Source organism: Odontesthes bonariensis, chromosome 10, assembly GCF_027942865.1.
Source record: "Odontesthes bonariensis isolate fOdoBon6 chromosome 10, fOdoBon6.hap1, whole genome shotgun sequence".
NCBI lineage: Eukaryota > Metazoa > Chordata > Actinopteri > Atheriniformes > Atherinopsidae > Odontesthes > Odontesthes bonariensis.
In genome coordinates this window covers 16,611,810-16,629,920 of record NC_134515.1, presented here as the reverse complement: position 1 = coordinate 16,629,920, position 18,111 = coordinate 16,611,810, and the positions used below count along the sequence as shown (strand labels likewise).

At 38.6% G+C, this 18,111-nt stretch overlaps 1 protein-coding gene across 7 annotated transcripts in view; it reads left to right on the top strand.

Annotated features, from left to right (window-relative positions):
- Positions 1-18,111, top strand: part of LOC142390782 (neural cell adhesion molecule L1-like protein) — a 48,737-nt gene that overhangs the window by 29,515 nt on the left and 1,111 nt on the right. For 4 of the 7 annotated variants that reach the window (XM_075476498.1, XM_075476499.1, XM_075476500.1 and 1 more), the window contains 10 exons: positions 2,038-2,235; positions 2,580-2,650; positions 2,772-2,994; positions 3,841-3,956; positions 6,279-6,483; positions 7,227-7,349; positions 9,060-9,242; positions 12,594-12,656; positions 13,851-14,027; positions 15,081-15,153. In XM_075476498.1, the coding sequence (XP_075332613.1) occupies positions 2,038-2,235; positions 2,580-2,650; positions 2,772-2,994; positions 3,841-3,956; positions 6,279-6,483; positions 7,227-7,349; positions 9,060-9,242; positions 12,594-12,656; positions 13,851-14,027; positions 15,081-15,153 (1,432 nt within the window). The remainder of the gene's footprint in view (positions 1-2,037; positions 2,236-2,579; positions 2,651-2,771; positions 2,995-3,840; positions 3,957-6,278; positions 6,484-7,226; positions 7,350-9,059; positions 9,243-12,593; positions 12,657-13,850; positions 14,028-15,080; positions 15,154-18,111) is intronic. The other 3 variants (XM_075476501.1, XM_075476503.1, XM_075476502.1) reach the window with 3 other exon arrangements.

Sequence of the window (18,111 nt, the reverse complement as noted above, 5' to 3'; positions counted from 1 at the left end):
TGTTCACTCAGTTTGATGTCACATTTTTGGTCACAGACTATAATGATGTAACTACCTGTCAATTAAGGTATAATTACAAAACAGCTACGGTGAAATGCACATTTATACATATTTACTTTTAATTAATTTGCCATAAAAAAGACACAACACAAAATAACCAAATCTGTATGAAAAACCTGACTGATAGCATTCTTCTTTTACTTCTTCCTCCTGTTATTATCATTGATAACATTGTTATTATTAAAATTTAAATTTTTTCAATCATATCTGTCATATCTATGAAACTCTGATATCTGATTCTTAGTGTGGATAAAAATATAGCTTTACAGTAAGCCACTGTATCATTTAAAGTCTGCAGAACTCGGTGAAAAACTAGTTTAGAACAGTTTGTTGATGTAAGTTCTTGTCAATTTGCCACTAATAACTAAACATCTTCATTTGTACTCCATGAAAAGAAGATTTAACAGATTCTACTCCTGTGATCAATGATGAATGCTAAGTAATATTCTTCAACAAATAAAGGCTGCAAATAACAGTTATGAGCTAAAAATGCTGTCTGGGAAGCTGGTCTTTTATTTATGTTTCAATGAAAAATATAATTTACTTTTTAAACTTACTGGGATAATAAGACTTTATAATGCCAAATGTTACTTGTAGTCTTGTTATCATGATTAGTTTTGATACACACCGATGCGCCAAAGTGAGAAACTTTGTCCATCTTTTTAACAATGCAGTTTTCTGTTTGGAAATCCTGTGTTTTGGAATTCACATGGATGCGACTTTGACATTGCCCGCTTACCTTAACATGTTTGCATACCATTCAGACCTCACACATGGCATTAATACCATTTTCCAGTAGGACTGCAGTGGGCAAGCAAAAACTACATTGGAAGGGCTTAAAGAAGAGGCTTTCAGTCAGCCTCCAAAACACCAGTTTGATTGGATCTGATGGTTTAAAGGAGCTATTGCTAGCATCTAGGTACCAGACACAGGTACCCTGAAATGTGCCTTATCTAGACAATCTTAGGCTGATGGTCATAATCTTATGGCGGATCAGAGTATGTTACAGTTGATTAAAAGGCACATGTATCTCATGTTAAAATGACACATTTGAATGCAAAAGTGAAACCAAGATAAATCTAACCTGATTACTTTTCTGCCTGGTGTTATTCATCCATAAGGCGCTGTGTGAGTTTTACCTTGAATTTGAACAAACATGATGAATAGACAACCTTTTACATAACACCTTATATCTTGAAAATTTGAACATTTCATTGTTTTCATCCTTTCATACAAGCTGCTCAATGTGTGCCTGCTGGAGCTGTTGCTTGGATGTCTTGTGTTAAATGAATGAGACACTATAACAGAACACCCAAACAAGAGAACTTTTTTCTGTGTTTTTTCTTTTTTTCTCATCACATCCTCATGCCATCTGAAAGCACAGACTGGGACAACTGTATGCTTTTTGTTCTTCAGTATGAAAAAGTAAGACAAGCAAATAGAAAGCATACAGAAGGGTTCTTCTTACTAAGATTATAGCGCAACCCCTGTGTTAAAGAGACTCCTATCTTACTTATGCCTTTTCTTGTGCACCTCTGTATTTCTGGGTTCATGCTATTTCTGTTTTAAAAAATCCACAGAAATACTTTTGATGTGAAATTTGTAAAAATTCAAGCTAAAACAAACTGAAACAGAAAGGAGAAAATGCAATAACATGATTGCACAATGAATTACCCCAGAATGGGTGGTATAAAATCATTTTCCGCAAACTGCAAAAAAAATATATATATATCTGCTGAAATACAATTCTGAGTGGTGAATTTTACCTCTTGACTTTTTGCCAACCAGTACTAATGGCCCTTGTTTTCAGCTTCATACTGACAGAGACGTAAGTGGTATTAAAAGTATAATCTAACACTCAGAAAGCAATCATACATTTTCAAAAGACTGCTAAATTGTTCACTTATCAAAGTCTAATGCACGAGTTTTATGATGATGAGTAAACGTGCGGGTCTCTTCTCTTCTTCATGTGTACAGAATTTGTAGTGGAGTATGAGGAGAGTCAGTGGGAGCCCGGAAGGTGGAAGGAGCTACAGAAAGTCAACGGTAACCTGGCAACAGCAAAGCTGGCTCTACATGGACATCTTAACTATCAATTCAGAGTCTATGCTGTTAATACTGTTGGACCTGGACCCCCTAGTGAGCCCACTAAAAGATACAAAACACTCCCTGCTGGTGAGACTTGCTCAGTTTTATTAGCACATTCTACTAAGGTTATCATGAAGTTATGAAAGCATCCGTCTTTGAAAGGTGCCTGTCTAAGAGACAGAGAAGAGTCTTTGGCCTTGAGACTTTGTAGCAGTCGAGGGGTGTGAATGTTATCTGCAACCAGGTTGCTGCTTATTAGAATATGTGCATCATGAAATATTAATACTTGCACCACAACTACGAAAGTGATTTTGCTCAACAGCAATGCAGGGTGTTTGCAGCATTGCAGTAAGTTACAGGAGGCAGCAAAAAATAATGTCGATGCTTTCTTTTGTAATGATATGATTCTGTAACCACACATCTTCCCAAAGCCCCTGACAGAAACCCAGAAAACATCAAAATTCAAGGCCATCTACCTCATCAAATGGACATCAGCTGGGATGTAAGAGTTCTTCTTTCTTTTTTTTTTTTTCTAAAATTCATCCCATCCAAGATTAACACTGCAGATCTATAGAAAAGCTTCTCACCAATCTCTAAGTCCTCTGTGCACTTCTATTTTCTAGCCGCTGTTGCCTACTGAAAGCAACGGCCCTGGTCTTGAGTACAAGGTGAGCTACCGCAAACTGGGGGTGGAAGATGTCTGGACGGAGGAACTGGTCAGTAGACCCTCCTTTGTTGTGAGGAACACATCCACTTTCATCCCATATGAGATCCGAGTTCAGAGCAGGAACAGTCACGGCTGGGGCCCAGTACCTAAAGTTGTCACAGGTTACTCTGGAGAAGATGGTGAGCTGGGTGTAATCATGCCATTGATATATTTAGTTAATATTTTCAGTGTTTCACTACTCAGCTCTGTTCCGCTTGTCTAACTTGCACATCTGGCTGTTCTTTTAACTCGCTTTGAACTTCTTGTGTGATTGTTTCCAATTGTGTCCTCAGTTGTCTTTTGGCATTGTCTGCGGGAAAATGTGTCAGGTTAAGTTCTTTTCTTTTTTCCTCTTTCTCAAGGTTTTAACCCTGTGCAGGTGTGCAGTAGTGACTTTTCCTCTCCAACGACAAAGAATAAAAGACAAATACCATTGCTATATCTAGCAGGTGGCAGATAACCTTTGAATAGGAGAGGGATGTCAAATTCCCACCTTTGTGTCAGAAGCTGTTGGAGATTTGACAGATCACAAGACACCATACGCTGTAGGCCTATTGAGGCACAATAGCTGCTCCTCTGTCTCTGACATTTGCTGTGCTTTTATCTTTCCCTGCTACCATTACAGTAACATGTAGAAAGAAAGGACAGTTACAGGATTTTAATTTCATGTTTGGTGTTGTATTTCCCTAGCTCTGAATAGTAAATCATCATCAGTGGATTCCAAGCTGTACATAGTTTACTTTGCAGTTTTACGCCATGTCCATGTTTTATTTTTTAGACTTTTTTCAGTAAAAGTTCATGACTACACAACTTAAACTAAATAACTCTTTTTTTCTTTAGTAAAACTTATTGGAAAAACTTTATTTCCTTTCACATGTTTCACATTTCAAATCTATGTCATGGGTGATAGATTTGAAATGCCTTGACAAAGGTGTTCTGTTGTTCTCTGTATGTCTGTATTTCTGACCTTCCTCTTCCGTTTTAAGTTCCGGCTGCAGCACCACAGGACATAGCGGTGGAAGTGATCAACACCACCGTTCTGAGAGTGAGCTGGACCCCAGTTCCACCTGCCACAGTGCGAGGTCATCTGGAGGGCTATAATGTAAGATTTCCCATTCTGGAAACATGTTTGTCTTTCAGACAGTCTTGAATAGCTTGAGACTCTCAATGAAAAGGAAGAAGCTGCACAGAATTGCCTGTAATTGTATATCTAATCATTTTTAAGCAGGGAAAATTTCTTCGAGATCAAAGATCTCTAGCAAGAGTGTCCACGCCTTTACATTAAAGTAAATAATATGTAGTAGTTACACGTGGAGTAGTTTTACAGAAGTTCATGATGCAATGATACCTGCCATTTGTGACTACATAAAGAATTGCAGATGGCAGCTAAATATGTCCTGTGAGATCATCTAAAGCACAGATTGGACATAGTTATAAATGGTGTTATCATTATGGTGTTATCAGTATCCTGGGAACACACAATAGTTGGTTCAATTTGAGAAGCTGACTGTCAAAATATTGTAGATTTGTTACCTTTTGTGGTTCGTTCTTAATACTTGCATATTTCCAACTCACATTGTTTCATCACATGTGATCAGTGTTTAACTCTAACCTGGTAGGGTTAGGGTTTCATCTCCTAACTCGATAACAAACAACAAAGTAAAAACCTCAATTCCAAAAAAAGTTGGGATGGTGTGTCAGATGTAAGTAAAAGAAATTACAATGATTAGCAAATCTCATGAACCAATATTTCAACACCAATAGAACATAGAAAACATATCAAATGTTGAATATGAGACATTTTACGATTTCAATATTAGCGCATCTTAAATTTGGTGGTAGCAACAGATTTAAGAAAGTTGGAACAGGGTCGTTTTTAGCACTATGTAAACACCCTCTTCTTTTAACAACTGTCTGTAAATGTCTGGGAACTGAGAAGACTAGCTGATGGAGCTTTGGGAGGAATGAGGAATGTTGTCCCATTCTGATAATGGATTCTAGCTGCTCAGCTGGGTCTTCCTTGTTTTCCAGAAAGATCTAGACCAAAGGCAGGCCAGTCCAGCACTCAGACTTTTCTTATGAAATATGCTAGGCCCTTACTCAAAAAGTTGTCGTTTGGATGAGACCGTATGTTCCTCTAAAACCCTTTTATACCTTTTGGCATAGATGATGCCTTTCCAGATGCGCCAGATGCCAGTTTCACAGGCACCAATGTATCCCATTACCATCAGAGATGAAGCTTTTGATCAGAGCGTTGATAACAAGCGGGATGGTCCCTCTCCTCTTTTGTCTAGGGTTTGCAGCATCATTGATCTCCAATCAAATGGATTGGAGTAAATGGATAGATCAATAAATACATTAAAGTGAGATTCCTTTATTACAGAACTTTTGTTTTCCACTTTGCTTCGGTTAATTTCAAATGAGCTTTGACAGGAGAAAGGAGACTGCAACGTTTTTAAATCATGTTGACATATGCTTTCTAATTTTCATAACCTGCAAGGCCACGCAGTGATTACCAGGAGAGAATAGCTCAGCTATTTTTAATGCAATGCTGCCTGTTGGTCCAAAGAACACAGGCATATAACATAGATTTCTTTTTGCCGAGTCCCTTGCACAGAGGTGTCGACAGATTCCTCTGAATCTTTGGATCAAATCGAATCAAATTTATTTATATAGCACATTTCATGTACAAACAATTCAAAGTGCTTTCATAAAATAAAAGCATTGCAGCAGGGAGGATGACGGTTATCTTCTGTAGATGATGGAATATTCTTTAACTCTTTGCAATTTTACATTGAACAACATTATTCTGGCATTTCTTCACAATTTGCAAATGCAGTTTTTGTGCAGATTGCTGAACCATCTTAAATATTAATATTTAATGTATTAATATTAATGCTAAATAATGCATCACAAATTGAAGGAAAATACAGCAGCAAACAAATATGTTTGAAAATATGGTGATGTATGGTGCTACTGATCGTATGTATACATTTAAGCTCTACTACTCAGTGTTGAGGCCGCCAGTCCTCCTGCATATGAACTTCAGTACTTTTGAGTTCCTGCTGCTCATGCAGTCCGGAAAAGGCAAACTTCTGTGTTCCCCCTCTGAATAAACCTCATTCTACTGTAAGTAGACTGTGAGTCTGACTTTAAGTCTGCCACTAAGAGAGGGCTATGACCAAAGGCCACCAAACTCGTTGTGTTTTAGGATTTTGTTCTGTTCCCTTTGGACTGAGATTCTGCAACTCCACAGTTGTCATTTGGAGTATGTAGGTATTGTCATTTAAAGCATGTAGCCAGCACAGAGGAACAGGTTGAAACTGATGGTGATGAAGAGGTGCATAAAGTAGGATATTTTTATAAATTTTATTCTATGTCTCTGACTTCGTTTCTCTTTTTACCTCTCGCTACTTTCTTACAGGTTCACTGGATAAGGAGAAAAAGTCTCCTGAATCCAGAGAAGACTTTACGTGAGCACCAGTCTATGTCTTTTCCTGGAAAGAGAAGTCATGCCATTGTGCCAGGGCTCGAACCTTTCTCAGAGTACAAGCTCACCGTTAATGTTTTTAACAAGAAGGGAAATGGACCCAGGAGTGATCCAGTCACCTTCAGTACTCCAGAAGGAGGTGAGGTGACACAAACCATACATTAAACAACCCATGAATGCTCCTTGTACACAAATAGTGCACAACAAAACCACAAAAAAGGTCAAAGATATACACGCTTAACCATTGTCAAATACATAGCTACCAGAAACACATGTACTTAAATATGTGCTCACTTCTCTTCACTAAATGCCGGTTATTGAGTTTTGAGTCTTAACTCTTTAACTATAAAGCAGCTCATCCAGAACGCTGCTGCTGGAGATTTAACCAGGAGTAAGAGGTCTGAACACATCACACCAGTTTTAAAATCTTTACACTGGCTTCCAGTCAGTCAGAGAATAGTTTTTAAAAGTTTACTGATGGTTTAGGCCCAAAATACATCTGTGATATGTTCAGAGAATATAAACCTAGCAGAGCTCCTAGATCCAAGGATTCAGGTCAGCTAGCCAGTCCAGAGTCCAGACTAAACACAGACATCTCTGCATCTCTCTCTTCATGAAATTTTGTGTCTCATGAATTCCTGACTATTTAAAATGATTCCTTTGAAATCTGCATAACCTTGTCCTAATTTAAGCTGCCTTTCCTGCTCTCGTTATTTGTTTTTAAGTTAATTCTGATTTTACATTCAAATCCGGTTTTATTTATTTCTGTAGAGCACTTTGTAACATTATTGTTATGATTGTTATCATCATTATTATTATTACTGTTACATTTACAGTATATCTAGTTCAGGAAATGCATTAATATTACTGTCTGCTGCGTAGTTCCAGGGTTAGTGCCCATCCTGACTGCCTCCAACTCTCAGAAAGACTCCATTTTGCTGGTATGGGGACCACCGCTGGAGACAAATGGCATCCTCTCCGGTTATCTTCTGGATCTTCACCACTGTATGTACACATACCATTTTATAAGGCCAACTGTCTATTGATATACACTCTGTAGACCTTTGAACCTGTGTAGTCTTTTACCCTCATAGATTTCTTTTTGATTTAGTTCAGTGCTTTCTCTTGAGTGCGATCCATCGTGGCCAAAGCGAAAGGTGGTGGGTACTATGAGTAAAGGTTAAGAGTAGGTTAAGACAAACTTAAGATCAAAATCTGGAGGAGATGGATTTGTGACACCATACCATGTCTACACCTGTAGGAGATTTGATTCCTATTTTCTTCATCCCTTTTCTCTCCTTTTATGTCTTATCATACCAGACAGAAGGTGGCACTGTTCAACACTGAACACTCCACTACAGCCTGCAACAGCCTCGTTGTGCTTGCTTCTTTAGATTGCGGTTCAGCATTCATCTCATTGTTTCTCATCACATTGCTGGATGGACTGCTGGTCTTTCTCCCAAAAATAAAAATGAAAGCCAATGCTGGTTTTGCTCATTGTGTAGGTTTCATTGGCATTTATCTCTCCAAACCTTTTCATCATGCAAGAAAGCACCTTTATGTGTAAGAACATTTAAAGTGAAAAAGTGAGTTAGGGGCTTTCTTTACGACCTGTCTATTTCCAAAGCCTACACTCTTGTTGGCTGACATTTCTGAAGTCTTTTGTGCAAAATGGAAGGCAGAGACAGCCCTGTGCCGCCTCCACCTGCACCCACGGAGTCTGGCCAGCTCTTCAATACACTCTGTCACCCCTCTCCTCTTTGCTTTTTTTCTCATATCAGATGTCAGACTTTACACAGCTATTCCCACACAGTGCAATCTGTGGGTGTTGGAACGTTTTTGGTCGAACTGATTCACCATGCACCTCAAGAGTATTTCAAATTCTGTTTATTGTTAATACCAATGAATAAAATATATGTTGTGCTGTATTTGCAGTCTGCATGTCCAGGTGGTTCATGAAACTGCCTTGTGATTACCAAATGAGTAAGCTGCTGTCAGTAGAAATGTAAAATATGCAGTGTTTTGTGCTGCACACAAACATCAGTTTTACAAAGCTGCACAAAAGACTTGGCACCTCAGTTCTCGCCTGCAGTTCCAACATTTTCACCGTATGACATCACTGAGCAAGCTTTCAGGTTAAGTGTGTCGCTTTTAGCAGTCTGCACACATACTGTACTTTGATATATAATGCATGGCTGGTGATATGCTCTACTACAGTACTTGTAATTGCAACTGTTCTTATTTCTATTACTTCTTTGTGTTTTCTCTTACCTCTTTGTCTTCTTTCTTCGTGCCTGTTTGTGTTTTTCTCTTACTTTTATATTGTTCTTTCAGCAACTTCATAATGCCTCATCATTTCCATTTTCTGAAGCTTTTCTTTTTTCTTATCTTCTCCTCCTTCTCTTTACATCCTTTGCTGCTTGTTTACACCCCCACCCTCTTGAGCTCTCTATTCCCCCCTTTCATCTTCTTGCCTTTCTTCATAATGTATTCCTCTTCAGCTTACCTGTCACAACGTGCACCTCCTATATACAGTTTCCGCATGAGCTGGCGTGACATCTCTTCCCCTTCCTTCCCTCTCCATTATTGACCCCCATTATCGTTGTGTCCCATTAACATACAACATGACCCAACAGGGATGACCTTTTCAGCGCTGATTCGTTGTAAGCTCATCGTGAACTCAACTGACCCGACATCTTTCTCTCTCGTCTGTAGTAAATGAGACTTCACTGGAGGTGATTGATTCTCAAGAGATGAACATCACAGGGGCTGACATCACCCAGTGGCAAATCTGGGGATTGAAAGAGGACAGCCTCTATCGCTTCCACCTCAGTGCCTGCACTAAAGTAGGGTGTGGTCCTCCACTGGCCCAGGAGAGCAGGACTGTGGCTGCAGCAGGTGAGCAAATGTAATAAGGGCTGGTAGTGCCCGTACATTGGTCAGCAAATGCCAACTGGTGATATTAAAATGGCAAACATTTGTAAAATAAATTGTTTTTGCATTGGAGTGGATTTAATTTTAAACATAAATATACAGTTTTCCTAAAAAAAATCCCAGTTCAGTTCACGGAACCACTATCAGCTGACACCACAGTTACTTTAGACTCTCTTTCTTTCCTCTCTGAAAGTCATAAAGACAACATTAGTCATTAAGTCATTGACATTTCTCCCCATGTTGTTACTGACACTATAATAAATTGGGGAAATGATAGAACTAAAATCTATATAGAATTATTGAATAGGGATGAACATAAAAGCAAATAAATTACATTTCCTCGTATTTTACCTTTACATTTGTAAAATTCTAATGTCGAGCATTTAACTCAACTCAACTCAACTCAAACTTTATTTAAAGAGCACATTTAAAAAACAACTGAGGTTGACCAAAGTGCTGTACAGGATAAAAGCTGCATTAAAGGTAAAAGTGACTCAGATAATGCTACCGTTCCAAGCAGTTAAAATCAATAGATACTAAAACACAGTGCAATAAAATAGAATAAAATAAGTTCAAATAAAATACATTAGAATAAATAAAATAAAGATATAAAAGTTTGATTCAAAATATCCCTAAAATATTATTATTTATTTGACATGTAATTTGACATGCAAACAACTTCAGGTGAATGGACGTTCTACTTGGCCACTCTAGGAATGGAGCGGAGAGATAATACCATCTTTTGTCTGGGTCAAGTTGACTTTTTTCTGTTGTTGTATTTGAATGGATTTTCTACAAATTAATCAGCAAAAATGGTCAAATATGAATATTTCTGTGCACACCCCTGCCATTATTTCACAAATAGAGAAAATAATGTAATGAGAAAAATATCTGTGCAATATCTCAGCAGACCTTTAGAATGCTAAATCTGGCTCAGCTTTTATGTACATCAACAAATGCAAAGCCTTGTCTGCATCTGTGAATGTCCAGCCTGAGAGCCATTATATGCATTATTTGTAAATGCGGTTGAGCAGAGCCTCGATGGGGAGATAAAATAGTTCTGTTTCAAAGAGCTGTCCTCGGGGCATGTTAGTCACAACGCGAGCGGGGAGATTTATGGTTGCCAGTAGCACAGAGCAGGGCTTCCATGAATCTAAGGACATAAACGGGTAGGCATGCAGTGACACTGATACAAAATGAATGCATATGAATTAGTGAGCTCTGGCTCCATTGAGTTCCTTTTAGATTTCACCTTTGTGACGGAGCTTTTAATGGTTGGGTGGCTTGACTGAATATTTGCCGAGTTTAGAAATAATCTGGACAAATAACAGACTAACGTGCCTGAACCAAAACAACTAAATATATTTCCGAAGAGGTTTATTTGTGTCCTGACGTCTTTATTTGAAAAGTGAGTGGCTCAAATGTGAGAAGACAGAAGCACTGGTTGAAACGTGAAAAACAAGAAAAGGAAAAGCAGAGAGAATTGCTGACAGCAATAGCAAAACAGAGAGCAAAATATTTATTTTTTACCATCAGATCTCTGGAGATAGCAGAGCAACAGAGGTACAACAGGTTGCACACTAGACAAAAAGCACAAAGGAGCATATACCTTGAAAGGCAGAAAATAACCAGCCTCCAGAGATGAAATTACTTTCTTCCAGGTACAACATTTTGAGCAGTTGTTTATCACCAATACATTTGTAACCAGATTGAATTCAATGTTAAACTTGAACATTTAAAATAGAGCCACAATAATCAAGGTCTCATCTTCTGGGTAATCAGCGACTAATTTAGGAATCACATGAGAACATGCTGTACACTGAGGTGGAGCAGTTATCCAACATAATGACAAGTAGAAAAAACAAGGCTTTACGTCTGAGAAAGTTTCCTCAATCTAATCTAAAACTACCATAAGCCATTAACCTATAACAAATCCTATTCTACTGTTTGACATTTTATGCAAGAAAAATATGAGGCATTTGTGGACCTGTGTATTTAATTGGACTGAGAAAACTCAGATTATGCAATGCAATTATTGGTTTAGCGTCACAAATATTCGCTGATCTCCTCTTTGTTGCCATAGCCAGAATAGTGACGGTGCAAAGCTTGCCAAGGGGACATTTTACATGTTTGTACATAATTGCACAGTTAAGAGATTACTATAATAAGGAATAGAGGTGTCAGAATGCGTTATGGGATACACAGCCACATAAGTCTACACTACACGTTGTGGTTTAGGACCAGACCTGGTCAGACCTCGAGTCGATGCAACGACTTTGAGAACGAGGTGGTTTTCAAAGTCCAAAGATAGAGAATTTTCTTGTGTTCAGGGCATTGTTGTTGCCTTTGACTGAGCTACTTTGACATTGAAATTGAGAATGCATTGAAATGCAGAAAACTGTTTTGAGACCCCTGTCTGGGATTCAATGTCTTTCATAGATATAGTACTACAAAAAAACATTATTATTGTCCTTTAGATAAACATAATTTCATTATTTCAATACATTCTTAAATTCTGGTTGGAAATAGAATAAGAATGTAGTATTTGTTTTATGAGGGAAAGCTAAGGTGTTTTTGCAGGACAGTGTCCTCTAGTGGTGCTCTATTAGAGGTCACTCCACCAGCTTCCAAATCCACAGTGTACCTAACAGATTACTCATGCATGAATCTACAAGCATGCTTGGGTTTGAAAGGATGAGCTGCATCCCTTTAAATGTGTGTCAGTCAGTGTGTGTGTGCGTGCGTGCATCTGCCTGGCCTATAAACCTTGAAGCTGGCTTTCCACATATCTGTAATCTTCTGCTGTATTTCATTTTCTTTTCCTCCCTCTGAAGATTTGTCCCAGTCTCCAGCTGTGGCCCCTGTTCAGAACAGTATGTATCAGCCTGCAGCTGATGTAACTAGTCAGCATAGATGTGTCGGTAGAGATAGACAAAGTTGTGGGCGTGTTGGTGTAGTTGGTCGTAGCCTCAGCAAAAGTTTGTCCTCTGTGATTGTGCAAATGTAATCTGGGTGAATCCTGAATAGCAGTTCAGGAAAAACAGAAACATTTTTTTGTGAGTGAAACAGTGATGAATGTGGTTTGAATTTGCAATCTAGATTTTGTTTTGTTTGATATAAACTTCAAGTACAGTATTTTTACTTTTGTTTAATTTTATCTGAACACCTGTTGCCATAGAAATGGGTTTCCCTCTTGCTTTAACATCCCTCCCTTTTTGTAGTCTACAGAGCTTGCTTGTTGCACTGTACTGAGTATTAGACCTGACAGCATTGCAGCAGAAATCTAACAACTGAGACTTCTCTCTCTCATTCCAGACTTCTACTCCTCTCTATCTGTTCCCAGCTCTATCCCGGGCAATTCGACTCATCCTCCTTTAGGTATATAGCTCACATTCACATGTACACAGCAAGTGATACCCGTGCTGTGTCATCTTTATATATGTGAACATTCAATAGTCACAATAGGATTTGAGACATGGAGTTTCAATCTGTTGTTGTATCTGCTCTTGGTAGGGGGGTTGTGAGGAAATGCCAGCTTTGCTTAATACAGAGAGAAGTCTAGATGTCATTCCCTCCTAAAATCTATATATCTATCCTTTATGAGCCAAAATCCAGCTCCACCCAATTAAGTTTGGGGCCCGGAATTGCCTTTTGAACTGTCGTCTTAAAGGGTTTCTGCAAGATGCACTGTTCTCAAGCTGCGGGGGATCCTATTTGCCTCTACTAATCCTCTTTCCCTTCCCTGTCTTTCCTTTTGTCTGTGGCTGTCTATGTGGTTTCCTTTCCTCCTTTTTCCCCTTCTCCTTTTTCTTCTCTTTAACAGTTCCCACCTTGTTGAACATAAGCTCTTATGTGAGTGATACCTTTGCCAGAATCAGCTGGACTGCCACAGAGGAGCAGGGGCACTCGCAGCTTTTTGTGGCTTATATGAATAATCGTAAGCTACTCTTCCTGTCCCCGTCGTGCTAAATATTGATTTAGCTATAGTTTTAGGTGGCATCATATTTAGGCACTTGAGAATGTTTAATATTAACAACTAAAATGTATATTTTAAATTCTATGATCACTTATATCATTATTCCAATTACCTATAATTTCACAAGATCTATTTCATGATCCATTTATAAATAGTGCAACAGATATTTATGATAACTAAAGAAGAATTAATTTCATGGCAAAAGTTCATCATCCTCTTCTTTGATATCATCCTCCTTGTGGTGTCTGTATCGTTTGGTGTTATAGATCACACAATATCAATATTTTGTTGATAAACTGTGATTTATTCACCGTAGTGCATATGCGAATTTGTTCGTTTTTCTGGAATCTATGTTCATATTTGTTTTCTTCCTACCTAATATTATCAGAAAAACAGAGTATTGCAGCTGAAGGGAAAGTGAGTTGAACACATTGTGAAAACATCCTCTCAAGCCTCAGTCAGATCAGCAAAAAAAACTGTTCAGCTTTCACTGAAAGATCCATTTGTATAGGGCATGCTTGAGGTGACTGTCACACTTAAATGGATCAGTGTGTAAATCTGATTGTTAAACTCTGTGTTTCTCTTTTTGTTCTCAGGCATGGCGAGTAAGGCGAGCGACTTTTCCACTCAGCGCTGGTTCATTGGGACCATGTGTGCTGTGGCAGTACTCACCCTTGTGGCGCTCATTGTCTGCTTTGTGCGGAAAAACACAGGTGGCAAGTATGCAGGTACGCTACCACCGCAGCAACAAGCCATGTTCTCCATGGAAAAAGGTCAGTTAGCTTTGAGAAGGGATGTGTTTGCTTTTTGGCTGTTGTTTTTTTCAGCTCAGATAATACGCAGTGCATGGACAAGATATAATTCAGTCTTGGGAATGTGATGAAGTTATCTTTGACCTATTGACACCAGATTATATGCTCAAGTCTGAAGCATGTAGGACACTATGCATCCCAACTGTTCCAAGCCAAGGATCATCCATGCCACGCTTGCAGCGACAGTAGTTTCACTGCATATCCTGTTAGTTCTGCTTGGCACAACTAATTGCACGCCTTGGCCAGCCAGACAAATGTCAGATGGCTTTGTTCACTCCTCCCTACCTCTAACCAGTGGAAACCTTTCAGGTTCTTCCCTTACCTTTGTGCTGCCCTGCATCAGAGCCAGCTTCAGTCTCATAATGGTCTGTACCTGCAAAGAGTCTCTTTACTCACTTTTTCTTTTTTTTTTTCCTCTCAAGTTGCTTTTCTATCTTCTTCCCACCATCGCTACTCGACTTCTTTGCCTGCAGTAGCTTTTGACATGAAGCACTGAATATTTCATCAGCTTCTTTGGATCCCCCTTTTTCCGCATCCAGTGCTTTTCATGAAACCCCTCTTTTGTCTCTCTCAAAAGCAACTGGTATTTTTAAAGCATATTTACACGAGGACCTGACAGCACTTTGTGTAGACACGCAGTGGAGAGGCTCTCCGTGTAAAAACTTAATGCAATGTTTTCACAGTCAGGTTTAGCTGTTCTCAAAGGCTTTTTTGTTAGGAGCTTTTAATTTAAAGCATAATAATTGGGAAAAATTCAATTTAATTTACGTACTTAGCTTGAATGTTAAGCTGTGGCTTGGTTGGTTTTCAAAAGGAAATCAGTGAAATAGTTGAAAAGAGTTAGAAGGGCCGATTGTGTGCTTTGATATATTTCCTGCAGTGAAATGTCAAAGACTGAAACTGTCAGAGCATTATAGATATGTACAGCAGTAATATCTAATTACATCTACTATAAGGATGAAAGTGCTGCTGTTTAACACTGGTGCTGAACCATCTGTCCTGCCCTTCCTGCAGTGAAAGAGAAGGAGGATCTCCACCCTGAATCCGAGTCACGAGGAATGAATGATGACACCTACTATGAATACAGGTGAGCCATATGCTTCCACTGCACCTTAGAGCTGCAATGCACATGTCTGATAATGAAATGTAGTTTCTGTTTGTATATGTTTTATCTCCTTAACCTTAACATGCATAATGTTGGAGCAATATTAAATATTTTCTGGTTAAGACACATTTTTGTCAAATGTCACAGTAATGCTCTTCCTTCCCATCTTAAAAGCAAACCAGACATTCATGAGTTTTACCAGGATCAACGTGAAAGCCAGTGTTCTCATCATTTAATGGGCTAGGTAATCACATGATAGAGTTAAGAGTAGTGTCTAACTCTCATCTTTAGCTTTGTCCCCTTTTAGTTTGGAATGATGTGCTTTTACTCTGTGATGTGTATGTTTCTGCACTGCAGAGTGCGTGAGCAACCTTGTTCCTGTAGGCACCAGTAGGCCTTTTTGGTGTTAATATGTGTGTCTGTCAGCCATAGTACAAACGTTGTTTTAAATCAAATATGTGGGTTGGATAGCTGGATAGCTTTAATCATAAAGTCTAGTCATCCCTATTTTCTTGTAACGACATCTCATTTGCCAACACTTTTTCTGCTGTCGCCACATGCCTCCATGCTGGTGAAAACCTACCAAGCACCTCTTACTGTAGATTTCCTGGAGTGGGCTGGAGCTCCCAGCAACACGAGAAAAACATTTGATTATTTGGCAATTGTGCTTTCAATGAAGTAAGTAAGTGACAGATGCAGGGTTAATTAGACTTTATAAAAAAGATGACTGCTTTCAGTTTCAATAAAACACTATAATTGTTGGCACATGATTTTGTCCAAAATTTTTGTGGCACATTACTGAGTTTAGCGTAACATACTTTTGTATTACCAATGAACCTCTGAACATTTTTGTTCCCCTTTCAATCAAGCTTATATAGCTTAAAATTTATTTCCCTTCACAAAATCATTTATATTGGCAGAAACGGTATACTATTATGTTTCTAGTGCAAGTTAGAAAACATACCTCAGTAATGTGACAATTCCGTAACTGATTCCCATATGATCCTACATTTTGTGTATAATATTTCAACATATCTTTAACAGTTAATTTATTATAGGTGCCACTTGACAACAAAGGCTATTTCAGGGGAAGTAAACAAGTTAATTAAGTCCAATAAAATTCAGCCCATTTCAATATGATTGAGTACAAACCAATTCATTACAGTCCAATTAAACCTAGCATAGTTCAGTCCATTTTAATACAGTCCAGTTCAGCATATTAGTACTTAATAAATACCAATATGTAAAAAGTTTATATGGCTTGCAGTTCAGTTATAATTACTATATTAGGAGCTAAGCAGTCAGTCCAGCTAGTTTTCTTCCAATTAGAGAGGGTTAAACACAATGTTAAGCCCATCACTGTTTATCTATGTGGAAAATTCATGAGTTGTAGTTTCACTACTGGGATTATTTTCATCCATGGAGACACTGAGATACCTGACAGCTGAAGATTTACCTTAAAATGTATTTGCATGATCTCATGGCACTGCATATAAATATTGCACCACTTCAGGCACTTTAAATGTTACATTGAAATGCATTTCAAGCTTTTGGCTTGTAATTATTTATTTTTTATTTTTTATTAAAATGGTTATGGTTAGGTAACAGTGCAGGGCTCGGTGTCATCCTTTCACATGACACATAGTGAAATGACAAGCAAAAGTAGAAATTAAATACTAATATTGCATTTTTTTAATCTGACTTTTTTTAAATGCAGATGAAACTGCAGTTAAAAACTAATTAAATGAATTCCAAAAGGTTTAGTTTTGAAAGTATTAGGAAAAAACAAAATGAAGTGATGAGAAGAGGAAAACACTGATAATGTCATACTGCATTTTGCTCCGATACAAAGGACAGAAGATCTCATCAGGCAGGAGAAGTCATGGAGTGTTTTTGTGAGCCAGTGCAGTTTTTTTTACTCCAGCTATCTGCTTAGAATGCTTCTCATGACTGGCTTCATGAGGATGTTCACAGTACTGTCCCCCCAGAGTGCCCTTAGCCTTACTATGATGTTGTTTTTCTGGCTTTAGAGCTGGATTCAGGGCTCTCTTGTGCCCTTTGAATCTCTGAAGGCTATAGACCACCCACTGGTATGCCATGTGTCTGGGGAGCTGACAAATGGTAATTACGCTTCAGATGATTTCTCTTCAGAGACGGCAATCTACAGTTTTCCCCCACTGTCCACTGCTAGAACAGCAGGTCTCATAGCTGGAGCAGGTTGTTAGCGATCAGTGTTTTCTTGGCTCGTGTATGTGGTTTTTTAATATCCATGCCTCCTTTTTCCTTCTCTTAACACCTCATTGTTTCATATTTTATGTGCAATTTGGGATAAAGCAACAGATGTTATCAAGTTTTCCTTTAGACACCTTTAAACAAGAATAAATACAACTTTAGATACAAGGTGGAGAAACAGCCAGCTTGCACCTGAAGTTTCTATCTTGACCCCAAGCCAAATCAGCTTGGGTCTATGACAAGACAAATGTAATCACTTTGTGTGTCTGGTGATGTGCCCCATCACCACCCCTTAAATCTTTGCAAAACTGAAGGAAAGTCTTTTCACAGAAACAGGTGAAACTGAGTTAAATACCGACCACGGTCTCAAGTGGGTTGGGGCTCAGTCTCAGTCCCATTTTATCGCTTTATTCAAAGTCACTGTGGGCGGGCGGCGGCTGTGGCATTCCACTGCTCTTAGATAACAGCCACTTATCTTCCGTGCTCTAGAGTCATCAGAAAAAAGAAGGTTTGATAAGAGCTGAAATGCAGACCTTATGTGGCTTGCATCTCAAACTGCCTCCTGAAACGGGATAGATAAGATTGGTTATTAAAAATGCATGTGAAGCAGACCCAATTTGTAATCTTACTTTGTACCATGGCTCTGCGCTAATATCTTGCTCAAAAATGTTGTGCTTGTAGTTGACACAGATGTCAACACTCTCATGC